This window comes from Balaenoptera physalus, assembly GCF_965194825.1.
Source record: "Balaenoptera physalus genome assembly, chromosome: 3".
NCBI lineage: Eukaryota > Metazoa > Chordata > Mammalia > Artiodactyla > Balaenopteridae > Balaenoptera > Balaenoptera physalus.
The window spans coordinates 26,450,429-26,477,847 of record NC_138890.1 but is presented as its reverse complement, the minus strand read 5'-3'; the positions used below and the strand labels follow the sequence as shown (position 1 = coordinate 26,477,847).

The window sequence follows — 27,419 nt, the reverse complement described above, 5'->3', positions numbered from 1 at the left end:
GATTCTAGGACAAAACAAAGGGGACCACTCAGGTCATCGTCTTCTAGATAGGTCACTGGCCTTTCAGCTTTAGAGCAATGAGAAAAAACATGGGACATTTGCCTATAATCATGAAAATTTGGGGCAAGACAATATTCTCTGAACTTAAGAGGCAACAAGGGTTGTGAAATGAACACAGGTTTGCAAGTCAAACCCATTGGTGTGACTGTGGGCAAATCCCTTCCCTTCCTGGAGGCCTCAGTTTTATCTCCTGTAGAATGTGGGTAATAACAGGACCTACCTGGTGGGGTCACAGAGAGCATTCAATGAGTTCATGTAGTGAAACACTGGCATACTGCCTGGCACCCAAAAGGTGCTCAATAAATGGCAGACATTAAAAAAAGAAAGCCCATTTTCAAAGTATTGCTTACAGAGTTAAAAATGGAGTATGAAAGTAAAATATCAGAATGGCACCACAAGCGAAATGTGTGTCTTATCCCACTTTGGTTTCAAGTTACGTTATTCGAGAAGACTTATCTAAGATAAAGCGGAGTGGGCTCAGGAAGCAGAAAGTACATCCTGAGACCTAATTGTCACAAATCCATGGGCGAACTGTTTGATCTCCCTGGACCTCAGTCTTTCCACCTGTCAATGGGATTAGCTTCACAAGGCTGCTGTGTGGGCAGGAAAGAGTGCATCCTTGGAGAAGGCGAGGTGAGTGTCGGGGGGCTAGTCTCAGGTCAGGGTCTGGCTCCCCAGTTGCAAGGGTCCACTTACTATGGTCATATCCCGGCGAGGAGGGGGTCTCTGTCTCATCTTGGGTGATCCTATAAAGAGACGACAGATAAAATTCCTGAGGTGGACACCACGAGAGATCTATTCTCTCCTGCAGGGGATTAGGCATCACATTTGGCACAGGCATCAGTGAGCGACTGCGACGCTTCCTGTGGGAGAGCCCAACTAGGAAGGGGACACTCAGACTGGGTTCAGGACTCTCCATCAACAAGGGGATGGTGCCCAGTCCTGGAGCGATGGAAAGCTTTCCAGCAAAGGCAACAAGTGCAGGCTTCAGAGTAACGCAGAGGTGGGAGGCTACAAGTTATGTGACTTTGAGCTGCATGGTCCTCTTCTGGAGAGGGGGTGATAATGCCTGCCTCCTGGAAGCAGTGGTGGAGATGAAAGTCAACAATACAGGTGAGGCTCTTGGCATGTGGCAAGCACGCATTAATGTTACTGCCCCTGGCTTTGTGCTCTGGAACAAACCCAAATTAAACAATGCATAAACAGAGCCAAACAAACTTGGACTGAGGACTTCAGGGGTTTTTACTCTGGAGTTGGGTTGCCCCTGCTCTGGGTCTCAGGGTCAAGAAGAGGACGACTCTGCAGTGGTCCAAGGCTCCTGGCTAAAGGCAGAACATTGAGGAAGGCACCCCACATGCTGTCAGAGCTGGTTTAGCATGGGTCTACACAGAGGTGTAGTTTGGTAGTTGGGGTGTAGAGGAGACTGCTAAACTCTTAAATACCCATTTCTCCTGTCTTCTATTAGAAAACTATCACAACAGAGTTTTAGCCACTTGACTGCCTACATAAAGACTACATTTCCCAGACTCCCTTGCAGCTAGGTACTGCCATATGACTAAGTTCTGGCCGATGGGATGTGAGAGAGTAACAAGTCTGTAGCTTCTGAGTCCAGTCTTCCACTTCTCCCTGCCTCATTCTCCTTGGCTGGACTAGTGGTGAGCCCTCCTGGACCAGGAGGATGAGGGCAACACAAGATAGATACAGCATAACAAGACTCGTGACTGGATAGAGTTGCCACAGCAGCTCTGGACATATACCTGACTGCTCGGTGAGAAAGAAATAAACATCTAAATTACTTGAGCCATTGTTATTGGGTGTATGTGTGTGGTAGTAGTGGGGAGTCTTTGCTTGAGCATCTGAACCTATATATCCTAACAGAGACACGGGCTTTCAGATTTTCACTCGCTCCTCTAGTGTTAATGGGAATCCTCCTATGCTCTTGCCCATGATAGGTTCCTGCCATGGCATGTCAGTGTTTTCTCAGAGTGGCTGAGAACAACTGAGAGACTCAAGAAGTTCACTGACCATAAGAGTCACTTTAAACAGCTGGAGAAGCCCAGCGAGGGGCAAGTGACTGCATCCTTGTGGCTAGTTTTTAGTCCTTTCCCAACAGACAGATTCCTTCTGCTTTGTACAGGGTCACATGCTTGAGGCTGGCATCCTGGGTATGCGGCAGACAACAATAATGAACCTACTCTCAGGTGTGCTGGGAACATTAAATGGTAAAATAGATACAAGGAACCTTTGAAAAGCAAGATGAGTAAAGAACTATCTTCGGAGTAAACCCAACACAGGGTCCACTTTTTCTTCCCCTGGCTCAGAAATGAGGCCCTGCAGAGAGACCACTGGCACTTGAGTCAGAGGGACCTGGGTTCAAGTCCCGGCTCCACTGTTCACTAGCTGGGTGGCCTTGGACAAACCCCTTCATCTCTGTTTCCTAATCTGTAAAATAAAAGTAGGTCCTTCAAAGGTTGTTACAAGGAGTCGGTGAGACTGATTATAAGATTCCTGGCACCTAGTAGGGGCTTGAGAAACAGGAGCTCTGGCGATATGAGACAGTGGAAAAAACATGGTTTGAGTAGGAAAGCCACGTCTCTCCACTCAGGTTCTGCAACTTGCTGGCTGAATGATCTGGAACAAGTGACCTGGGGTTTGTGAGCCTGTTTTCTTATCTACAGGATGGCGGGCAGCAGGGCTGCCGTGAGGATGAGGGACAACATGTGAGGACTTCTGGGCACAGAGCCTGGCACGTAGTAGGTGCCCAGCTGCCGGGAGCTCGGGTGGGCGTCACTTACTCTGCTTGACGTCACTGTCGGGTGCCGGGCGGCCTTCAAACCGGCCATCCCTCTGGTTGTTGAGCAGCTCCTTCTCCCGGCCCACTGAGTTCTGCTGCCGGGAGACGCCGTCCAGCTCGAGGACGCCCGCGTGGGCGGGTGAGCCGGAGCCCAACTTTGGGGCTAAAGGCTCCCCGCTGCTCTTCTTTAGGTAGGAGGCTGGGGCCCAGCCCTCTTTGCCCTGGTACCTGGGAGGAGGGGGAAGGATGCCCGTCAGGCTGCTCTGCCAGGCCCATGGGAAGAAGCTGCGCTCCTACTGTGAATCCCACTTCGGGTCCCAGATGGCAGGAACGATGGACCACGACTGCCCAGGGCCAGAGGCTGGCACACCGCTTGCTGCCTCCTGATGAAGCCTAAGCCCTCAGCTGGGCCTCCCCAGTCTGGCCTCTCCTTACGTCCCCAGCCTCGGCTCTCACGGCAACCCCACGTCCCGCCCACCCCCACACACAGCTTGCGCTCTCCCAAAAGTTCCACCATCTGTCACCCCCCTGCCCCTGCTCTTAGAGACCCTCTGCCTGGAAAGCCCATTCTCTTTTGTGCTCCTCCTTCCCAGCTCTGCTTAATACCATGCCCCCTCTCAAGCCTTTCCCGAGCCTCCCTCCACGGTGCCCCCACTGTCTCCTGCACACCCCACAATCCCAGCACCTATAACACACAGTGACACTTGGCTGTGACGGTCCTGTCTCCCCACTTAGATCTCGAGCTCCTGGGGGCGGAGATCACGGATGATTCATCTCTGTGTGTGAGGGCCCTCGCTCCCAGTGAGTTGAGTGAAGAAAACAGGGGGCAAGTGGACAAACTGCCAGTGGACCTGGCAAGGGTGAGCAGCCACAAAGCTCTGCTACAGTCCTGGTCCCCGTACAGTCATCCCCACTGGGACAACGATGATAACGATAAGTGACACTCAGTGGGCACCTACTCCACGTCGTTCCTGTTCCAGGCACTTTACAGCTATTGCTATAGTTCATCCATCCAACCTGGGGGTTGGCAGAAATGGATTCAGACCTAGAACGCTGGCACCAGAGTCTGTGCTGCTTTGCTGCCTCTTCCCAGAAGCCCCAGCTCCCGGCACAAAGCCTGGCATAGGCAGGGGGGGCCTCCAGTCATATTGCTTAACAAGGAGATTAAACACGCATTCAGATGAGAACGAAGCAGGTCGGGGGTTGGTTCCAGGGTTACCACAGCTCACTGAGCTTCGGAGTGACTGAGACCCTGACAGACCAGCTCACTGAATTCCAAAGGGAACTGAACGAATGTAACAACCATTTAATTCTCTGCACTATGGAACTCGGTTGAATAGCATGACCAGAGGGGTTGATTGGGACCAGAGGTGTGCTGGAGCCAGCTCACACCACTTGTGAGAGCCAACTGTTCATCTCTCTTCCCAACTCGGCGTTTAGCGCCATCACAGTGGGAGCTTAAAACCTGCCGCGGTGGGAGTATTTACACCACGGAAATTGGCAAACACCGCAACTCAAGAGCATTTTCCCTTGGAGAGCTGGCTGTTAAAATTGCCAGCACCCCACTGGTCTGAACCACAAAACAGGTGCCCACACCTTCGGGGACGACATCTAACAGACTGGAGATGATATATGGCAGGGTCACATCTCTCGTCAAGAATCACCTTAAGAACTAAATTGCACTGCGTTTCAATTAAAAAAAAAAAAAGTCCTTTATAACTGGAAGCAAACTTAAAAGGAGGCAGCAATCTGCAGTTTGGTGTCTATCAATCTTAAAATATCCTCTGAGAAGGACTAAACCTTGTGCTAATCGGAAAACGTTAGACTACACGCAATCCGGGCATCACTATGAGATAGTTCATCACTTGGGGGCACAAAGCCATAAGCAGAGAGGCAACACATGCAGTGCTGAGTGGGCTTTGGGGTCAGAAAGGTATGGGTTCAAAACCTGGCTCGGTCACTTTCTAGCTTCAGTCAAACCTTCTGAGGACCGCGGCAACATCCACTGCAACCTCATGAGGGACCCTGAGCCCAGTCGAGCCACCTGAATTCCAGAGCCACTAAGTTTGGGGATAAATTGTTATACAGCAAGGTAACACATACACTCCAGATATGTGAGTTATCGTTGTCATTACTCCGGCTTCAAACCTCAGTTCTGAGGAAGTCTTCCTGACTCCCGGGCTGAGGAGCCCTCTTCTGTGCTCCAAAGTCCCCTGTGCAGCCCTCCTACACCCCACTCGCCTCCCTGCCCTGTACTCGTGTCTGAGTCTGTCTTCTATGCCTGTGGGTGTGAACTACTGTCTCTTTCTCACTGTTGACTCATCAGCTTTCAGTAGAGAGCTTGGGCCAAAATAGATTTTGGTGTAGGTTTGCTGAATGAATGAAGGGTCACACACTCAGCCCCATGTGAGTGGTCCCAATGTCCTGCCTCATATCACGGCACAGACACCAGGTGGCAGGGACCTCAGGCTTCTTCTCTTGCCCGAATATCCTGAGGTTGCACCCTGCCCGCCCGGGTAACCAAGGAGGGAGTTCCCCGGACTTTCATTACTAAAACTGGGAAAGTCCCAAGCAGAGCAGGACGAGTTGGCCACCTTACCTACCTATGAGCTTTCAATTCCATCACATAGGTGAAAGAGCTGTGACAAAGTGTTGGGAAAGCCGGTCTCCACTGGACTCTGAGAGATGACGGCAAATGATCAGCTTTAGGACGGGCTACCGTCCGTGTGGTATTTAGCGTCCTGTTGCTCTCAGGGCGGGGCTGGAGTGGGAGATCACTCACACAGGGCAGCTTCAGCCTCCGCTTACTCATTACGAGACGCATCTGGAGGTGGAGACCAGTCTTGCTCAATTGGGTTACTGCTATCGGTGGTTCAGTGTGTTTAGAGACGGTTTTGCTTATTATGGATTTTTAGAGAAGGATATGGGTAGGGAAGGAAGCCAAGCAGCACAGAGGAGAAGCGTCCTTTTATAGCTCAGGCTGAAACCTCACCTCCTCTGCAACTGCTTACAGATATCTGTGCAGCTGGAGCCTATATGACCTGAAACCCACCCAGCTGCAGAGGGTACCTGATCTTCCACCAGCCTTCCAGGTTTTTCTGGATGACCTCCACCACAGCTCCTCTCTCCAGGTTCATTTCATCTTGGTCACGAGCTGTGTATGGGTAGATGACTGTGTACTTCTCCTCTGTGGGGACAAACAGATGTTGGGGTAAGTCAAGGACACTATAAGCCCCGGGACGTTGATGGCCAAGGCTGTGATCTGAGAGATGCCCTCGTAAGGAAGGATTTCCTCCAAAGACTTCTGTGCACCATCTCTGTTCCCACCCCCCTGCCCCTGGCCCCCAGTAAGCGACCCTCACTTAGCCCTGGACGACCCTGTGCAAGCAGCAACAGGACACAGGACAAACGGCAGGTCAGTTCCTCTGAAATCCCTCAGCATAATACATTTGCACTCACCTTCCTCAAATCTGTGCCTCAAGGTCACCTTCCTTGACCTTGCCTTATGTAATACCCAGACCCATGGCACCCTCATCCCCCTTATCCAGGTTTATTTTCCCCCCTTACCAGGAATTACCTTCTAACATACCAGATAATTTACTTATATTATGTTCCATGTCTGTTTCCCCCACTAGAGTAAGAGCTCCAGGAAGGCAGGGGTTTGAGTCTGTCTTGTTCATTCCTCTACCTCTAGCACTGGGCACGGTACTGGGAATATTTAGGAACTATTTAGTAAAATAGTCAATGTTTAGTAAATGAACAAGTCCCGAAGGCCTGGTGGGAGTCACCTTGCTCATGCTGCAGCAGGGGCGGGGCGGATGTTAAACCCTCTGTGGCTCCTCTGCAGTTCTTAGTGGCGGAGGGTCAGGGACAAGCTGTATTTGGCAGCATAGTTTGGGGTGGAATCACTACCAGGGAGGAGACAGCTAGCAATGTTCATTACCTAGCTGGTAGCTGATGTCCCTTTTTCATTGTTTTCAAGCCCCTGGATCCAACCACGCCTGAAGCTTCAATTTTATTTTTTAAAATTTATTTTTTTAATTGAGATATAATCGACTTATGGGTGTACAACATAATGATTTGAGATATATATCATGAAATGATTGCCTGCTTCTGTTTTCATTAACACCACTGGGGTGCCTTCCATCCCACTCTCAGTGGTTCCCTGCTCCTACCCCCAAAGCCAAGAGAGCTGCCTCCGGCTGTGTCCCTTCCACAGCAGGACCGTACCCCCGACCCCCTGCTGGGCCCCGCTGGCAGGGTTGTTCATTGTCACACTCAGCCAGGGCCCTCCAGAGAGCAAGAGCATAGCTCCCATCCCCAACACTGTCAGCAGTGACTGCTGAGACAGATAACAGATGAGTGTCCTAGGGGAGCCAGTGACGACAGGAGAGGGCTTTCCTGTTTTGGTTACATTGCAGCCCGCAGGGAGGGACTGAGCCAGCTGTGGGCTGACGTGGATGGTTAGCGTGTCCGGGCTGCCTCTCTCTCGCTGGGAAAACACCACAGGCGGCCTGTGGCCTTCCCAGCTGGTGCAGAGGGAGGCGGAAAACACACAGGGCGTTTATTTATTTATTGATCTGGCCCCCTGACCTGCTCTGTGGGGGCTGAGCTGACTCAAGCTGCACACATCCTGTATACAGCGCAGTCAGCTGTTCTCCTCACTCACAGATACAGGCTGGGGTATGGGTGCTGTGAAGGGTGTTGGGGGTAACTCAACCCCGTGGATGCACAGGTTTCGTCTGGCCAGGTGAGAAGGGGCACTGCCTGGGTCCCGGACTAAGTACTGTCAGTACTACAGGCCCTGGACTCCTGGGGATTCTCTAGCACCCAGAGACCCTCTCTGGGCTCCGTAGGATGCTCAGGGTTCCCTAACAAAGGGAAGTGGGAGACCTTGTAGACTGCACGGTGGGTAACACTGCCTGCTTACCATCCGTCTGCCCTTCCTCTGGTGGCACTGCCAGCCTCCAGCCACATGTTTGGGTGAGGCTGACCTCGCCACCACCCAGAGGGATGGGGAGGGTGCATGACGCTGGCCTGGCCAAAGTGACTGGCCACCGTGACTAGTTCAGGGATGGCATGTGACCCAACTGGGTCAGTTGGAACCAACTGATTGTGTTGAAGGAGAAGCATTTTCTTTGGTGGGTGTCCCTGAAGGGTGCCTGGAACTACTGTCACCATGAGACAATGGTTCCAGCAAGGTGGAGAATGGGAGCTGAGGGTGGCGAGAATAAGCCTCAGGTGCCAAGGACAGGTAGAAAGGGAATGTTGCCTGCCATTCCAGTAAACAAAGAATGTTGCCGGCCATCAAGCCATGAGCCACTGCAGTCATCCCCAGCAGTGCACCCTGAGGGGAATTTGGGATGGAGAAAAAAGGAAGCATTCTGTGCTCTGGATACTGGCCTTAGATAGTTAAGATGCATATCTAAGGAATAATTTCAATGAGACCAGATTCTTGCATCTTTCTATTCATAGAAAAGCACTAAAATCATTAACTTATCTGTTTTTTGTGATTAGCAGTAATCTTTTGATGTTAGACTACATGTTTTGTTTTGTTTTGTTTTTCCAGCCAAAAACTCCTGTGTATCCTGGTTCCTCCCTTCCCTCTTTGGAGCAGTTCCTCAGAGCTATCTGAGAGGCCGTCTCCCGGCCTAGAGTCCTCAATAAGGTGCCTGTATAAAACTTAACTCACAACTTCTTGGTTGGGCATTTTTCTTCAGTTGGCAGACATTTTCAAGCTCCTGGATCCAGCCATGCTAGAAGCTGACCCTACCCTAGGGTTTTCAATGATATGAGTCAATACACTTCCCTTTTGCTTAAGCTGGTTTGACGTGGGTTTCTTTTCCCTGGCCACTCAAATGCACCTGATGAAGGGGACAGGTCACTGGTTCAGCATTACAGGGGCCCCCAGGCTTCATTTATTAACCTGGGAAACTTCAGGGCCCCAGGCTGACAAACACCCTAAGCTCCCTCCTCCCGAACCTACATGCCAACACACACGGTACAGACCAGATCACCGTTTCTCACATGCAGCAGGCACGGGCAGTCCCAGAGCATGCAGATGCAGGGACCCGGTTCCGAATACCGAGCGGGGAGGAAAACTCCGAGGCAGGCACCTTGACGCCAGCTGATGGCATACAGGTCCCCCAGAGTCCGGCGGCGGCCCATGGGCCGGGGCAGAGACCAGTATCTCCATGAGACTGGATGGGCGGCATGTGGGGGCGAAGGGCAGAAGGCAGAGGTAAGAAGAAAGCACTTCCAGTGTCTCGAGGCAAAGGCGGCACCAAGCACGTGCTCCCACTTAGGAGCAATTATTTCTGAGTCTATGCCACGCCCCAGGTGTCTCAGAAGGACCAAATCCCTGAGTACTAACCTTGAACTTGAGTGAAGAGCCACCCAATAGACACAATGCTACTCCCAGCATGATTATGAAGAGGCACTAAGAGAAGCCCTCATGGCAGGGGGAAGAAATGTACAAACCCTTAGGAAAATGTGATCTCTCTCCCATCTTCTAGCTGTGTGACCCCGGGCAAGTGTCTCTACTTTCTGAGCTTCTTTTCTCATCTGTAAAATGGGGACAATAATCAGTCTCTTACAGAGACATGCCCCATGGTAGGTAGGCATCATTAACTGTCTAAGGGAGCTATAGTTTCCACGCAGCACATGACTACCCCTTAATCTGAGTTGATTTTTGCACTTTCTCATTAGCCCCGCCCCTAGAGCCTGGTGGGCCCCCAAAACGCAGAGCAAAACAAAAAGCATTTTACTCTGCGGGTGCTGGTTGCAATAAAACTAAATGCAAACCACATATGCGTTTCTTTTTTTTGCTAACCTTTGAGCATAGAAATATCCCTTCTCCTTACCCTCTTTTCTGTTAAATACATACTCAAGTGGCTTTGTGTTTTCTAAACAGTCAACTAAAAGCCCCAAATATTCAACCCTAGGTAAGGCATAGCTCTATGATAATAACTGTTCCTAGTTATTTATTGTTTTAGGTTCTTTGCCAAGTGCTTTGCATGTGGGATCTAATTAAAAAAAAAAAAAAATCCCATGACGTAGATACCATCGTTTCCATTTTTAGAGGAGGTGGCTGAGGCATAGAAAGGTTAAGTTGCGGCCCAAGACCGCTCAGCCAGTAAGTGGTACAAATTCAAATTCAGTGGTGAGAGTCAAGTTCAGGTCTGACTCCAAAACCCTACTGTTTATTAGCTAAAGTGAACTCATACTCTAGATTTAGGAATGCTCCTGGAGGGAAAGGGGAGTTGTCTGGGCCTTAAAATTTCTGACACAGCGGGAACCACTCTTTAGGATACCTGTAGGGAAAGTTCTCTGGGAAACAGAAGTGTGTGTGGGTGAGTGGAGAGGGTCAGCTCTGATCCTGACACCCAGTCAGGGCCATTAAACCAACACAGAAAGCAGACAAAGCAGAGATCTTTACGGATGGCTTCAGATGTCTTGTAAATGAGCTTGGAGCAGCCCCAGCACCTTGGCCATCAGAATAATTCAAGGGAGGAAGAGTGAGGTGTTGACAGCGATCTGGCTGGGCCCCATTGAGGTCCCATGGAGGTATCAGGGCCCCAGCTCCAGCCAGGCTCACCTGGGTTGGCTCCCCAAGGCCCCTAAGAAAGGGCGGGCTTGCTCTGCCCCAACCCCAGGGCCTGGCTTCAGGTACACAGGCTCTTGGGCCTGATCTTGTGAGCCACTGAGGCTGGGAGGCAGAGGCTGAAGGGAAGGGATTGGGTGAGGAGGCCCTCACACGGGTGACGGCCGGCGGCACAGGTCTCCCCCGTGAGCCGGAGGCCCCGGCTGCTTCCTACCTTCTTCAGGCTGTAGGGAAAACTCATCCTGCACACCATCCTGTCCTTCGAGGCAGGTTGCAGGGACCCAGCCTTGCTCTTCAGCGGTGCTGACGAACCACCAACCTGGGAAAATGAGGGTGCAGACTGATGTTAGTTGGGTCAGGTGTGAGGGCCGGGCGTCAGAATACAGTATTAGATTCAGCCGCTACAGGAACCAACGCTCAGCGTAAGGCTCAAAAGTCACCATTTTATTAGTAGAACACAACTACCCATGTTAGCTGACTGCTAACTGCTAGAGACAGGCTAACAGGAAACCTGCTCGAGAGTCGGGGATGGGGGTGGGGAGAGAGGTTGTCCTAAAGGATGAGAGTAAAGAACGTAGCTCCCTTCACTAAGCTGTGCAAGGCACTAATCATTTTACTTGCATTATCTTATATCATCTTCACATTATTATTCCTACTGCACCGACGAGGAAACTGAGGCTCCAAGAGGCAAGACTCGTGCAAGTTCACACGGCTTACGGCTGAGCTGAGACTTGCACCCAGGGCTCTCTGATACTGAAACCACTGCCCTAATAACTTATCTGAGACACTGATTTTGCATCTGTTCGTGTCAAGGTAAATCTGGCTGCAGATATAACAGTTTGAGAGGCTGTTCACCGAGACTCGGGCCCTCCCGTTTTAGAGAAAGGGCTCTCATGGAGCCTGTGGTAGGCAGAATAACAACGCACATGGCAAAGAGTTCGAATTAAGGTCACAGATGGGATTAAGGTTGCTAATCAGCTGAACTCCCAAATAGGAGGTTATCCTGGCTTATCTGGGGGGGCCCAGTATAATCACAAGGCAGGCAGAAGAAGGGTCAGGGGGAGATGTGGGTAAGGAAGAAAGGCACAGAGAGGGGAAACACTGCTGGGTCTGAAGGTGGAGGAAGGGGTCACGAGCCAAGGGATGTGGCTGGCCTCTAGAGAATGGAAAAGGCAAAGAAGCAGATGCTACCCAGGCCTGCAGAAGGGAACAAAGCCCCAGCAGTGCCTTTATTTTCATCCACTGGGGCCCATTTTGGGCTTCTAACCTCTAGAACCATATGATGATAAATTTGTGTTGGTGTAAGTCACTGAATTTGTGGTAATTCGTTATAGCAGCCACAGGAAGTTAATACAGGGCCCAGCTGGCTCTGCACAGCATAAATGGAAAAATAGGATCTGCTCCCCAAGATCACAAACCTCCAGGCCCTGGAGACCCCAAAGGAGAAGAGAAGGAAGGGGCAGACTCCGGACTGGTTTCCCGGTCTTACAGGGAGGCCTTTGCTTTTGAGCTCCCTGAGGTAGAAGCCACCTTCTGCTTTACTCGACTGGGTGCACCTTTTAAAATACACGTTTTGGTGGCTGGGAAGTGTGTGTGTGTGTGTGTGTGTGTGTGTGTGTGTGTGTGTGTGTGTGTGTGAATGGGGCTGATAAACCTGCGGAAAACCAGAAATCGGAAATATGCCATATATGCCTTCCTAAGGACTCCTATTTGTAGGTATCCGTGCGGGGCTAAGGAACGTGTCACAACAGCAATGACAGCAAAGATGCGCCAGACCGTCTCACTGCTTCACATCTACTACTGACTGGCTGAGTCCTCACAGCAGCCTGTGAGCTGCATTCTATTACTGCCCCATTTTACAGATGGAGAAGCCAAGCTCAGAGAGGGGCAGTGACTTGACCGAGGTCACAAAGAAAGTGGCATAGCCAGGATTCGACCCAGGCCATCTGGCTTCACAGCCTCAGCTCTTAACTACTGGCACAAATGCCTCATGCTTTGCTGGAGGGAGAGTAAATTGGTATGGCCACAGTTTGGAAGCAGGTCATCTGGCTGTATCTTAACATTTAAAGTATGCATATCTTATGGTCCAGCAGTCTTCTGCGTACCTAACCTAAAGAAACACTCACCAATGTGCACACAGATATACTGTTCATACTAAAGGAAGACATGGCTTATAGTATGCCATATTTTCAAACAGTATGCAGATGTTAAAAGAATAAGAGCTAAATGTTGACTTAAGAATAAGCATGTTGCAGGTCAAAATGTATAGAATGATACACCACTGGGCTTAAAAAACCTACAAAATTATATATAGACCCATGAAATATGATGTGTATGTATGCGTGTATATAGTTATATGTACGCATGTGCACATATATGTATACACACGTGTACAAATGTGTACACTGTGTACATACATATATACCTGTACAGAGTTTTCTTAAAAATAAATAAATTTATTTATTTATTTATGGCCGCGCTGGGTCTTCGTTGCTGCGCGTGGGCTTTCTCTAGTTGCGGCGAGTGGGGTCTACTCTTTGTTGCGGTGTGCGGCCTTCTCATTGCGGTGGCTTCTCTTGTTGCAGAGCACAGGCTCTAGGTGTGTGGGCTTCAGTAGTTGCAGCACGCGGGCTCAGTAGTTGTGGCTCGCGGGCTCTAGAGCACAGGCTCACTAGTTGTGGTGCACGGTGCTCAGTGGCTCCGCGGCATGTGGGATCTTCCCTGACCAGGGCTCGAACCTGTGTCCCCTGCATTGGCAGGCGGATTCTTAACCACTGCGCCACCAGGGAAGTCCTATCACTGTACACATATTTATACACATGTGTGTATACATTTATCAAGAAGCATTCACCCCAAACTGACAGAAGGGCAATCTGGGTTTGGAAAGGGGACTAGGCCTGAAACTAGCGGAAAAAAATAGATTTTCACTTTATCATTAATGTTTCAAGAAGAACACAGCCATATATTACTTGGGTAAGTAAAAGGTAATTAAAAACAGATGTTGAGTTTGTTGGCCACTTGAAGATCTGGACGTATGCCTTTCCCCTGCTGTCCTCTAGACACACCAGGCTTGGCCCCCACCCCATCCTGCCTCCTCCCCTTCTCCCAGCAACGTGTGCTTCCTGACGTCGCTCAAGCGGGCAAAGCAAAGCGGGGTGGGGGTGGGTGGGTGTTCCCTTCTTCCATCCCCACGGAGCGTCCCGGTCATACCCCCAGACTGCCTGTACTCATTTCTAGGAATTAGAACGTCACATGGCCTTGGGGCCAGCTGGAATTGGTTAGGAACTCCAGCTCGGCAACCTGTCACAAGATCTGGGGTGAGTGACTGAGTCACTTGGAGTCTTGGTGTCTTCAGCTGTGAAGCAGGGATAACAACTGCTGTACTGTGTAATCAAGAAGTTTTGGTTGGCTAATGCTCATCTCCTGACTAATGGAAACATGCTCCAGAGGCTGCTGGAAACAGTCTTTCCCTGTTTGTTGGACCTTAACTAGTCACTGGGATATCACAGAGATTGGCCCACTAATATTGCTAGTCAATGCCACATTTTAGCTACAACAAAGCCAGTGGGGGTTTATGCCACTTTTTCCTGGAAAGGATCCACTCATCCCTTGCTCCTTGCTCTCTGTCTTCAATGGTACCAATGCCCTATTGCAGCTAAAGAAGGCAAAAGGGAAGGAAACACATTTTTGAGCATCTATGTGCCAAACACAGGCTTAGGCACTCTCTATGTACTGCCCCATTTAATCCTTGAAGCAGCCTCCTTAACGAAGTGACCTGGATGGCTGTGAAATGCAGAGTTCAGGTGGAAACCCAGGCTAAGTGTCTCAGTCACATCACATTCTGTCCCGGCCAATGTACAGGCAGACCTCGTTTTACTGTGCTTTGCTTTACTGCACTTCACGGATAATGTGTTTTTTACAGATTGGAGGTTTGCAGCAACCCTGCATCAAGCAAGTCTACTGGTGTCATTTTTCCCATAGCATTTGCTCACATAGTGCCTCTGTGTCACATTTCGGTAATTCTCCCGGTATTTCAAACTTTTTCACTCTTATTATATTTGTTATGCTGATCTGTGATCAGTGATCTTTGATGTTACTATTGCAAAAAGATTACGACTCGCTGGAGGCTCAGATGATGGTTAGCATTTTTTGGCAATAAAGTATTTTTAAATTAAGGTATGTACATTGTTTTTTTGACATAAGACTACTGCACACTTAATAGGCTACAGTATAGTATAAATGTAACTTTCTTTTGCACTGGGAAACCAAAAAATTCATGTGACTCGCTTTATTGCAGTGGTCTGGAACCAAACCCACAATCTCTCTGAGGTCTGCCTGTACGTGACCAGTGGTCCCTGTGATGGCACGTGGGCTGAGGCAGTGTGTCCATCCCACCAGAGCCCACAGCTGACAGAACCTTCATGAGGACTCCCATGGTAGCCAAAGGGAAATCAACAGAGCAAATTTCCAGTGGAATGCTGGACTCCGTGTCTCCAAGTACTCTGAAACCAGAAGGAATGTTCATAAAATGTGAACCTCAGGACAAGTCGACAACATCTGACCCAACAGGATGCTGGTGAGCTGTGACCAAGTGGAGTACTCAAGCACTATGATCAAACAAGGCCAGCTTTCTAGGAGGCCATCAACCAGATCTGTGGAAACTGACCAGCCTGGATTGGCCATTGCAGCTTCTGCACTCCCAAGCATTTCCTGTCCCAGAGGCTTGGTGACAGTGTAGGGTGGAAGGGAGGTGGTCTAGGTCCCCTACCTGACTCGTTCTTCTCGATGATGTCTACCACTTGCCCCACGCTGAGGCTGATCTCCGAGCTCTCCTGCTTCTGGTAGTCTGCCACCACTACATACTGCTCCAGGACCATGGGGTCCACCGAGGTCAGGTCGCCCCCTGGGGATACAAAATGCCATCACACAACCCATGTGTGAAGGAACAGGAGCCAGGGGGTAGGGTGGGTCAGGAGGACATTCCAAATAGAGAAAGAAGCTGTGACAGGACTTGTCTCAGGGTCACCTCATCCATTTATTCTTTCATTCATTTGCTCACTCAACCACCAAAATTTACCAAGTGCCTGTCCTTGTGCAGGCACTGTGCTAGGCACTAAGGATTCAGAGCTGATGTGGTACTTGCCCTGAAGAAGCTGGCAGCGTAGTGGGAAAGTTCATTCATTCATATCTATCCATCCATTCATCCACCTGCCATTATTCACCCATCATCGTCCACCCAACTGAACATCCATTCATCATTCATCCAACCAAACATCCATCTGTCTACCTATCCATTGCCATCCATCCATCCAAAATCACTCATCTATTAATTCACGAAGTCACCAGTGATGTTCCAAACACTCTATTAGATGCTGGGTATACTAAAGTGAATGAGACAGACATGACTCCTAGCCTCAAGTAGCTCAGTCTAGTTGGGGAGAGAGACACGTATACAAGTATACATGATCGCTAAGGATACAGGATAATACTAGTTTTTGATTGATGCATTGCTGGAAACAACCAGGATGCCAGACAAAGAATGAGTGGGAAAAGGATGCTACATTAAATGGAGCGGTCAGCAAGACCCCTCTAGGGAGGTGACATAAAGCAAAGACCTCCGAGGCAAGGAGGCATGAGGAGAATGGTGACAGAGTGGTGCAGGCAGACTGTGGGATGGGAAAGGGCCTGGAGCCTTCTAGGAACTGGCAGGAGGTGGCTGAAGTCCAGGAGTGAGCAGAGCGCGGTCCTGTATGAGATCACCCTGGCAGGCATGGGCCAGAGCAGGCAGGGCATGCTGGGCCAAGGCAAGAAGTTCGGATTTTTTGAAACCCTGAAGTAGAAAGCCACTGAAGGAAGGGCCTTTAAGAAGGGAATGACAAGATTTACATCTTTAAAAAGACAGTTTTGGCTGCCACATGGAGACTGGATTACAGCCTGGCAAGAAAAAAAGCAGGAGACCAGATGGAGGCCATGGTGTTTGCAGACAAGAGATGATGGTAGCTTTGGACCACGGCAGGGGCAGCTGGGCAGAGGAGCCCCTGGGGAGGCCATTTCCACAGGATGTAGCGCTGTGTGGCCCTGGTTAAATACTAAGACATATCTGATAAGTAAGTGAAAAGATATCACAGAATATGGATGATGTCAAGGGACATGTGAGTTCAGACACTCCAGAGAGAGGGGGCAGCACTTTTAGAGCATCAGGCTGAATGACATGGGAGGGCAGCCTGGCTTTTGTGGCCACTGGGCCCTGGTTTTCTGAAAGTCCTGATTCAAAGGATTCCCTTCTCTTGTTTCCATAAACCACTGAAATATCCATTTATACATTTCTGTGTCCAAATACACCCATAATGAGCCGATTTCATGCATCTGTTCCCAACTCTGTTGGGTAGTATCTTATTGAAATTGGCCATGGTGGGAGTATTTACACCATGGAAAATGGCAAATGCCACAAAGCAGGGCTTCCCATCAGAGAGCTGGTTGTGAAGTATTCACCAGCACGCCGTTGCACCCCAGCCTCTGGCATCTAGAAGCAGCACAAAAGCCCTTTGTTAGAACCACGCGTTCTCCATTTCTGATGTGGAAAATCAGAGCAGGGCGTTGCAGCCGGGTGAAGAAGGGTCACCGCTTCTTGGCTCTGTGACCATGTTCTGGCCATTCACCCTCCCAGGCTGAGGGTAACAGAGGGAAATGGGAGGGCCCCAGGGCAACCTTGCCACTTGCACCCTGGGTGGAGAAAGCATGAGAAGAGAGAAAGAGAGGAGAAAAAAGAGACGGAAGATGTGGGATGAAGGCTCAGAAGTAGACTGGGAGGGAAGTAGCCCCACATGAATGCCTATCACAGGCTACACACTGTACATAAACTACCTCGACACAACTGCCCTGGAAGGTGGGTCTTACTACCCCCATTTTATAGACAAGAAAACAGAGGCTCAGACATATCAGGTGACTTGCCTTGGATCTCACCGCTACCTGGTGACAAAGCCAGATCTGAACCAGGTCCACCTGGTGGCAGTAGGTGAGGAAAGAAAAGATGATAGGAAGGAAGGGTAGTCTGAGATCTTGCTCTCCTACCCCACAGGTCCCCATGACCGCCCCCCAAGTCTTATGTCTTTGCAGCTCTTAGGGTTATCTTCACTACTGCCAGCCTTCTCCTCCTCTGTCACCTCCCACCCAGGTCAGGCCTCAGAGCTGACCTCCTTCCAGCCTCAAGCATGACAGACCGCCCAAGACAGCCCGGCTACTTAAGCGGTTACATCGTTCAGTGGCCCCAGAGCAGGCTGGTCACTGCCCCCTTTCTGCTGTCCCTCTAGACAGTGATCTCTTGACTGTCTCCTTAACCCCCCGGCACTGTGCTTCTAAGAGGTACTCTTATGTGAATGAGTGAAGGCAGACGCTGGCTTGCTGGAGGCTCCTGGCTACTTGTCCTGGTCATTGTGAGCTGGGGACACATTCCCCAGTGAATGCAATAGGTAGAGACTGGGGTCCACAGTTTTTACCCCAGAATATAATCTGCCTCAGGGCTCAGAACCCCAGGAATGCATCTGCCCTTCTGTTTTAACCTCACGCGGGCTGCATTCAGGTAGCCACGCTTCCCTGTGCCTCAACTGGAGACAAAGAACTGGAGAGAGGAGAGAAGCACCCACTTCACAGTCAGGCTGGAAGCTGAGCCTGCTGCCTGGGTTAGTGGCCAGAGACAGCCCAGGTCTCCCAGGAAGGTGGGCAGTGGGCTGGAGGGGCCAGGAGGTGTCCGTGTTCACGCGTGGGGATTCTCTGCTGCCCCTTGTGGCAGCCGTCAGGACTCGCTCCCGCAGAGCCATGGGTCTGATGTGGGAGGACCTTCTTGGTAGCACTCTATCACCTCGCTTCACCCACATCCTCACTACGCCACATCCTTTTCACCAGGGTCTGCGAAAGGCTTCTTGGGGCCAGGGGTGTGCAGGTGGGACACCCCGTGATTGGTCTCCATCCTGCCCCTCCAGTCCGTCCTTCATACTGCAGCCAGAGAGCCTGCTCAGAAGTCACAAAAATGGTCCATTTTTGTGCAAGGGGAGCTAAGAATGTGTTTTTATACTTTTAAAGATTTGTAAAGAATAAGAAGGAGAATGAAAGGAGGAGGAAACAACAAATTATCATTAGTGACAGAGTCTGCATGGGGCTTGCAAAGCCTAAAGTATTTACTCTCTCGACCTTTAGAGAAAAAACATTTGCCAACCTCTGGACTAGAACATGAATGGCATCTATCAAGGCTCAATAAATATTTGAATGAAGGAAAGAATATTTTAAAACAGCCTTAAATGCCTTCCAACCTCAGGGAGACATTCAAATGCCTTCTCTCACAGCACTTACAACATTTAATTTTGTTTACATATCTGTCTTTTCTACCAGACTGTGAGGTTACTTCCCACATGGTGTTCCCATGGGGGGAACACCTTTTGCATTTCCCGGGGACCTAGAACACTGTCAGGCACACAGTAGGTGCTTAATAAACACTGAATGAATAACTGTGTCTGTCTTGTTCACTCAGCACAGAGGCTCAATGAACATTTGTGGCGTGAATGAACAAAGGATGAGTGGAGACATCTAGAAACCCTTCCTGCCCTACACGGCTCAGGACTCCTCCTGAGAACACACAGTGCTGAGTTACTGGCAGGCACCTGTCTATCTTATGAGCAACCAAAGACTACTCCTTCTTGCCTGTGAGAAGGGATAGAGACTTTGGATAAGTCAGGGTCCAGTTAAGCCAAGTTACTCTGTCCAAAAAGTTCAATTGTTGCTACCCGGTTTTAACAACTGCTGGTGGCCCAGTTGTACCACATACAATTTCCAGCACTCTGATCAATGGGTTGATCTATTCATTTCGGCACCAGCTCTCCTAACCAGGCTGCCAACTGATTTGGGGTAACTATGAGCAGGGACAGGATCAGGGAACTGGGGGACTCACTGCGAACAAGACGTGAAGCCAGGAACTGAGGAGGGCAGGGAACAGGGTTGAGGACTCTAGGCTGGCACGAGCACATCAGGTGCTGGCACAGGGCTCAGGGCTGGCACTTCTTCCAAGACTTGCTCAGGGGCCAGGTCTGAGCCTTACATATCCTTCCTGTTCTTCTATGACAGTAGCTTTTATTTCTATTTATTCACTTTTTATAAGAATGCGTTAGCACTGTTTTAAAAAAAAAATATTTACTTATTTATTTATTTGGTTGAGTCAGGTCTTAGTTGTGGCAGGCGGGCTCCTTAGTTGTGGCTCGCAGGCTCCTTAGTTGCAGCTCGCTGGCTCCGTAGTCGTGGCATGCGAACTCTTAGTTGCGGCATGCATGTGGGATCTAGTTCCCTGACCAGGGATCGAACCCAGGCCGCCTGCATTGGGAGGGCGGAGTCTTAACCACTGCCACCAGGGAAGTCCGACAGTAGCTTTTAGACTACTTTCCTGCCATTAAGTGGCTCAGAAAAGAGTGCATGGAGTTGCTTTTTCAGGACCAGTTCTTCCAGGGCAGGTCGCCTTCATTTTATCCAGAGCACTCAACTTATCAAAACACCATTCATTTGATCTACTAGGCGTCTCAAACTACGCTACATAAACCATTTAGGTGTTAGGTGGAGACATCTACTGGTGGAGTGTGATATTGCAACCAGGCTCTATAATGCATAGTAATTGCAGTACCTAAAAGTTGATGCAGATAGAACTAAGTTCTAGGAGCTACAAGTGTGAAATCAAAGTATTCCTAGATGAGAAATGTCATTCTTGTGGTCCAGCAGGGAATAAGAGGGAAGGAAAAGGTCAGGAGAGAGGAGGAGCTTTGACAGTGGAAGGGTGATTTTATCATTAAGGAAGTGCTATGAAATATTCATGGGACTTCCCTGGTGGACCAGTGGTTAAAACTCCGCACTTCCACTGCCACGGTCTCAGGTTTGATCCCTGGTCAGGGAAATAAGATCCCGCATTCCATGCAGCGTGGCCAACAAACAAAAAACAAAACCAAAAAAAACCCAAACAAACAAAAAATATTCGCCAAAGGTAAAGTGCCTCATCTACCACAGAATTTTTAACATGATGAGTAATGGTAAAATATGCCTTTCTTTCTAGAAATTCACTATACTGCCAGTCTTGCTGAAAGAGCCAGTACACAAGAGAATATTTCAATAAGTAAAGGGTAGAAAAATCAGGAAGAAAAGATGCTCCTTAAATAATCACATGATCTGTGAAATTTTGGTGGGAAGATTTTTTTTCCTGCAGAATAAGCAGAATTTGAGGCCACATTAGCCAAAGTCTGCAGGAACCAGCCAGGCAGCCAGCCACAACAGGGAAATTCTGGAGAGAGATAAGCCTTCTTCAACTCAGAATTCTCACACAGAAATTTCAGGGCTTGGGCTGTCAACCTTAAATCCTTTTTGAATTTAATCAAGGAGGCTTGTTCTAACATAAAGGAAGTGTTCAAAGGTCAGATAAAAAAATAAGGCTAGTCCCAGCATGGGTTCTTAGTCTGAATGAAGAAAGATGCTATTTTCCACCCAGTTGAATTATAAATAAATCCATCCCCCATCATTGCAGGTGAATGATGTAACAGTGGTCACCACAAATTAGAGCTTCTTCTCTCTTTTCCAGACCAGTCCCCTCATCAAGCCTGTCCTGACTGAATACTTTTGTTTTCACAAACCAGAGCTGTCTGTTTCTTCTCTCCCTCCCACCCGTCCCCTCCGGGAAAGTCTCCGCACACTCAAAGCCAGAAACTCTGTGACCAGACCAAGACTGTCTGCTTCTCTTCTCCTCTCTGCTCTTTTCTAAGAAACATATCATTATCCTCAGGGCTCAAGGGCTATTTGTAGCTTTAGCAGGATGCCACGGCTCCGGCCAGTACCTATTAAGCTAGAAAGCAGAGCTGTAAACAGACTGGTTGGGAAAAGACCGGAGTTCACTCCAGATGCCATACCTTGAGGCGAAGAAATCCAATTCCTCTCCACTCTTCCTTGCAGGAATGGCCTTGGGGCCCATAAAGCTGACCACAGGCCTTGTACCCAGGGAGCAGTGAAGGGACCAGAGTTGTTGAATTTGGAATTGTTACTGATGCTGGACAAGAACACCTGTGTGTTCTGAATTAATAGCAGTAGCATAAAAACAGCACAAACATGTGTCTCTTACAACATGCCAGGCACTGTTCTAAGTGCTTTATACATATTATTATGAATCCTATAATACTCCTACAAGGGAGATTACTATCCTTATGCCCATATTACAGATGATGAAACTGAGGCCCATGAGAGAAAGCATCCTCTTCCACTTTTGGAATCTCTGCATGGCCTCCTCTCCACCCATCCTTATCAACCCCCTCAAACTTCCTGGAGTTCTAGATAAAGAATTTAGAATTCCAGAAAGCTCTGAAGACCACATTGGCTCCAGATGTGGTATGGGCTAGGGCCTTTGCAGATGTGCAGGATGTTCTTGGGTTGCAGGAGGACAAAGCTGGGCGATTGTGAATCTAAGCGTATCAACCCCAGGCCTGTGAGAACTCAAATCTTTCCTCTGTGCATATTCAAATTCTCACCTTCTCTTTTTTGACATAAGGGTCCTGCTGTCCAGGGAACGGAAAGGGTGTTAGGAAGGAAGAGAATTGACTGTGGGGAGAGTGAAGTGAGTATGGGAGTTGCCTGCAAGAGCAGTTGTCACCGCCCAGATCAGTGGCTGATTGAAGGAAGCACAGAGCCAGGCCTGGTGCCGAGGCTGGCGAATGGATCAGGCCCAAATCGACTGTATGCTTGCACCTCCCAGCCTGCACGCCGTCCCCTCAGCCCCGAATGTCCTTCAGCATCCATCCATCCATCCATCCATCCATCCATCCATCCATCCATCCATCCATCCATCCATCCACATCACTGTATCCCCCATGTAGTGCCCAGGGCCTGGGCATCGCTCAGTAGGGGTATGCTAAACATCGAATGAGTAGGAGAAAACAGAAAATATTCTTACCAGATTTCTTTTTCCCAACATGTTCCCTGTACAGGAAAGAATAGGGGTGGGAAAGAGTAATGAGTCAATATCTTTTCTGTATTGCTATGAGTTATTCCGTTAGGAAACTGAGATTTTCCATCCCACAACATCTCCAGTGAATGAGTGTAAAATCCAAGCCGGTCCCAGGGACCCAGACTCTTTAAAATAAAAAAAAAGAATTCCTTTTAATTTTCTCCCTTTGCCTGATAAGTGCTCTGGTGCCCTGGGGACCAGCATCTCCACTCTATTTGTAGAGTAGGGGGCTCTGGGGAGGAGCTGATAGGCAGGGGGTAGAGGTGGGTATGCAGTCTGAAAACAGGAGTTAGGACCTCACACTGCACTAAGCCTGACACCCACCTCATCAGGCACGGTGGAGGCCTTGCCTCACTTCCGAGCAGTGCCCTGAGCTGTACAATTGGAGCAGGAAGTGCTCAGTGGTGAGTGGAATACACTAAAACCGGGGAGACACCTGGCTAGCAGTGAACCCAGCACATCTCCCTCACGGTGACACAGAGGACACTATTATGGGCTAGAGTCCGTACAGAATGAGTAATCGCTCCCATACACTTGTCAACCACGTCAGAGTTTATACACAGAACTGCATTATGAACAAAATGTTACAAATCAGGTTTTACAACATACTTTTAAGTAAATTATCCCATTAGTAAAAAGCTTTCCGATGTTATAAAAGGTAAAGGGAGGTGATAGGATGGTTGGGTTGAGATAGATATTGTGGCAGCAGTAACATTAGCTAATACTACAAAATTCCTAATAAATGCTATTACCCTGTGCTAGGACCCTGCTAGGCACTTTTAGTTCACTCATTTAATACTCATAATAACCACAGGAAATAAGTACTCTCTTGGTGCCCATTTTACAGATGAGGAAAATGAGGCACAGAGAAGTTAAGTAACTTGCCCGAGGTCACACAGCTTGCAAGAAGCACAGCCAGGGTCTGAACCCAGGCCTATCTTCATTTTAAAAAATTGAAATATAATTCACATATCATAAATTTTATCCTTTTAAAGTGTAGAATTAACTGTTTTTTAGTATATTCACAAAGTTGTGCAACCACTGCCATCAGCAAATTCCAGAAAATTTTCATCACTCTCAAAAGAAACCCTGTACCCCTTAGCAGTTCCTCTCCATTTCCATTCCTTCCAGCCCTTGACAACTATTAACATGCTTGCTATCTCTAAGGATTTGTCTATTCTGGACATTTAATATGAATGGAACCATATAATAGGTGGCTTCTTGTGACTGGTTTCTTTCATGTAACATAATGTTTTCAAGAGTCATCCACGTTGTAGCACGTAACAGTGTTCATTCCATTTTATGGCTGAATAATATCCCACTGTGTGGATAAACCACGCTTTATCTGTTCATCAGCCATTGGGCATTTGGGTTGTTTCCACTTTTTGGCTATTATGAATAATGCTTTTATGAACTTTGCACACAAGTTTTTGTATGGACATATATTTTTATTTCTCTCGATTATAGATGTAGGAATGGAATTGCTAGGTAATATGGTAACTCTAGGCTTAACTTTTCTTTTTTTAAGATTTTTTTTTTTTGATGTGGACCATTTTAAAAGTCTTTATTGAATTTGTTACAATATTGCTTCTGCTTTAATGTTTTGGCTTTTTGGCCCCGAGGCACGTGGGATCGTAGCTCCCCGACCAGGGATCGAACCTGCATCCCCTGCATTGGAAGGTCAAGTCCTAACCACTGGACTGCCAGGGAAGTCCCTAGGCTTAACTTTCTGAGGAATTGCCAGGCTGTCTTCCACAGTGGCTGCACCATTGTAGACTCCCACCAGCAACATAGGGAGATTCCAGTTCCTCCACATCCTCAACACTTGTTGCTATCTGCCTTTTTGATTCTACCCATGCTAGTGGGTATGAAGTGGTATCTCACTGTGGTTGGAACTTGCATTTCCTGATGGCTAAGGGCGCTACGCTGAGCATCTTTTCATATGCTTCTTGGCCATTTTTGTATTTTCTTTGAAGAAATGTCTATTCAGTGTCTGATTTTAAAGTCTGGGTTTTTAACCACCATGTAATCATGCTTTCGGTGTAACCTCGAAAGCGGGGGAGCAGGGAGCTAAGCCAAGCCCTGGAGCTTGGGGCTGCCCTCCTGTGTGTCTGGAAGGAGCAGCTGGGCCAGTCAGTAGTGATGTCCTCTGGCCAGGCATTACCCAGTGAGGCTCAGTGTCACTCCCCTGTGCAGGGGAGGGGGAGGGTGACAGTGGAATATCCCAGCTCACGTTTCCTGCCACTCATCGTGGACAGGGTCCTGGTCAGGATGCTGTACCTGGACTGGCCCGCAGAATCCTCACATCAACCCTTGAGGGTCACTCCATTTCGCACGTGGAGACACTGAGGGCCAGAGAGGTGAGGCATCTCTCCCAGGATTGGAACCCGGGAAGCCTGGTTGGAGCCCACTCTCCTGACCACACCCTGGACGGTCCGGTGGGGGAAGTTGCCTCTTAACTGCTGGCTCCAGGACACACCAGCAAAGGTCTCTTAAGTCTGCTTCCATGTAAAGCCCTCTTCCCTCGCTGCCATCCAGGCTGAGGCCTGAGCCATGGTCTGGGATACCTGAAATCCCAGCTCCCACACTACCGTGTACCCCTGCTAGTTGTCTCCCAGTCTCCATCACAAGCCCTAACTCAGGTCTGAGCATCAGAATCCTGACCAAGGGACCAACCCCACTGAGCACCTGCCCTCACCATTCATTACTGCCTAAACAACAACCGAGGCCCAGCTGAGGCTGCCTGCTGTGGCCCCAAAGCCACCCTTGGGGTTCTCAGCACCCTCCTTCCCTCCCTCCCTCCTTCCCTCCTTCCTCCCTCCCTCCACTCCCCTCCTTCCTTCCTCCATCCATCCCTACCTTCCTTCCTTCCTCCCTCCCTCCCCTCCCTCCCTTCCTCCCTCTCTCCTTCTTTCCCTCCTCCCTCCCCCCTTCCTTCCTTCCCTCCTTCCCTCCCTCCCTTTTCCTTCAAAGTCCGGCTTAAGGACAGGAAGGCATCACTAGGTAAGCACCTGCCATGTGCCTGACACTATCACTACCCTTTATGAGCAGGACATTGCCTAACCAAGATGAGAGCAAGGTTAGCCATGCCCACTTTACTGATGAGGAAAGAGAAGCTCAGAGAAGTCAAGTCACTTGCCCAAGGTCACACAGAGGGGAACAGACAAAGAGATTGAAAACTTCCCTTTCCTTCCAGGAAGCCTCTTGGAACTAATACATCTATTTCAGCAGGATGCTGGTTAGCTTATCTCAGCTGTTACTTTGTGCTTTCTTGGGGTACAGTCTAGGCTGTGTTTTGTATTTTTAGTGGATGTTCTATTTGTGCGTGTGTTTGTGTGCGCACAGGCCACACGTATCCACACGTTCACGTGGCCTTTCCCACCAGTATAGAAGCCCCTCTGAGGGCAGGTGCTGTTTTTCTGTTGTATTATTCCTGAAGGAAGAAAGGGAAATGATCATTAAACACTATAGATTGTGGTCTTTTTTGTTTTTAAATAAATGGAGCAATAAGATTTCTTCTAGCTGGTCAAAAGGTTCTAACCAGAGGAAAAAACTTTAGATTCTCACCACATGCCAAATGTTGTAATGACTTCTAATCGATTTAATGAGTAAATATTAAAAGAAAACCCAAAGCATAAATCAACTAGAAAAAAATTAAGGGAACTATCTTGCGTCTGAACGGTGACTGTCCTTCTTAGACTGAAAGCAAATGAAAGAAGTCACAACTAAAAAATTGGTCACCGGATTTGACTTCACAAAAATATAAAACTTATGTACATCATAAAATCCAGGAACAAGATATAAATGCACAATAAAAGGGACAAATATTTACCACAAATACGGAAAAGGCTAATTCCTTACTATATAAACAGCCTGTACAAATCAAAAATAAAAATAGCTCAAAAAATGTCCACTGGCCCCTAAGGCCCCAAAGGCAGGAACTAGGCTTGTTTTTCTGGACTTTCAGTGTGGGTGGCAGTTGTGGGAAATGTTTGGGGAGTTAACACACTTGAATGGTTGACCCTGTCTTTGCTGGTTTTTGCCCAGAGATGTGGGGGAAGGGAGAGCCATCTGGAAGGCCTGAGATGAAAGATTCTGGTCCTCCCATATGAGAACAAGCATCTCCACATGGTACCCACTTCTTCCAGTGATGTACAATAATCAAACGGACCAATTAGCTTCTCTCTTACCATCTCATAAAAGATCGCAGACCCCAAGCATCCTGGTCCTGGCAGCCAAGGAGATGTGAAAACTGTGTACCTACTATGTGCCAGGCACTGTGCTCAGCACTTCACACACATAGATTCAAACCTCACAATGATTGTGGGTCCCACATCCATGGATTCAACCAACTTCGGATTGAAAATGTTCAGGAAAAAAATTCCAGAAAAGTTCCAAAAAACACAACTTAAGTTTGCTATGTGCCTGGCAACTATTTATAGAGCATTTATATTATATCAGGTATTATAAGTAATGTAGAGATGATTTAAAGTATATGGGAGGATGTGTGTAGGTTATATGCAAACACTATGCCATTTTATACAAGGGACTTGAGAATCCGTGGATTTTGGTATCCATGGGGGGTCCTGGAACCAATCCCCCTGCCAGTAATGATGGATGACTGTACTATTATTCCCATTGAAGAAGTGAGGAAATGGATTTACCTTAAAAGTATAAGAACAAAACTCTAACTCCAGGAAACTGGGGAACAGGTCTATCTTTTGAATTGTCAAGCATAATATCCAAGGGGGCTCACCACGATTTCAGCCCCCAAACTCCAGAAAACTAGCTGCTGATCATGTCCTAATTTTCCCACTGCTATTTCATTTCAGTCTCCCAATAACCCCATAATGTGGGGGCGGCAGGTGACACGGTCTCATTTCACAGATGAAGTCAGCGAGGCAGAAGGGGAGGGGAGGGGATTGCTCTGCCCGGGTGGAACAGCT

The 27,419-nt window shown here is 48.6% G+C and overlaps 1 protein-coding gene across 3 annotated transcripts in view; it reads right to left on the bottom strand.

The window, feature by feature from the left end:
• SH3PXD2B (SH3 and PX domains 2B) overlaps positions 1-27,419 on the bottom strand; it is a 121,625-nt gene that overhangs the window by 26,735 nt on the left and 67,471 nt on the right. For all 3 annotated transcript variants that reach the window (XM_082456412.1, XM_082456411.1, XM_082456410.1), the window contains exons 6-11: positions 22,420-22,445; positions 15,226-15,360; positions 10,672-10,776; positions 5,924-6,041; positions 2,856-3,082; positions 757-806 (exon numbers count right to left, since the gene is read on the bottom strand). In XM_082456412.1, the coding sequence (XP_082312538.1) occupies positions 757-806; positions 2,856-3,082; positions 5,924-6,041; positions 10,672-10,776; positions 15,226-15,360; positions 22,420-22,445 (661 nt within the window). The remainder of the gene's footprint in view (positions 1-756; positions 807-2,855; positions 3,083-5,923; positions 6,042-10,671; positions 10,777-15,225; positions 15,361-22,419; positions 22,446-27,419) is intronic.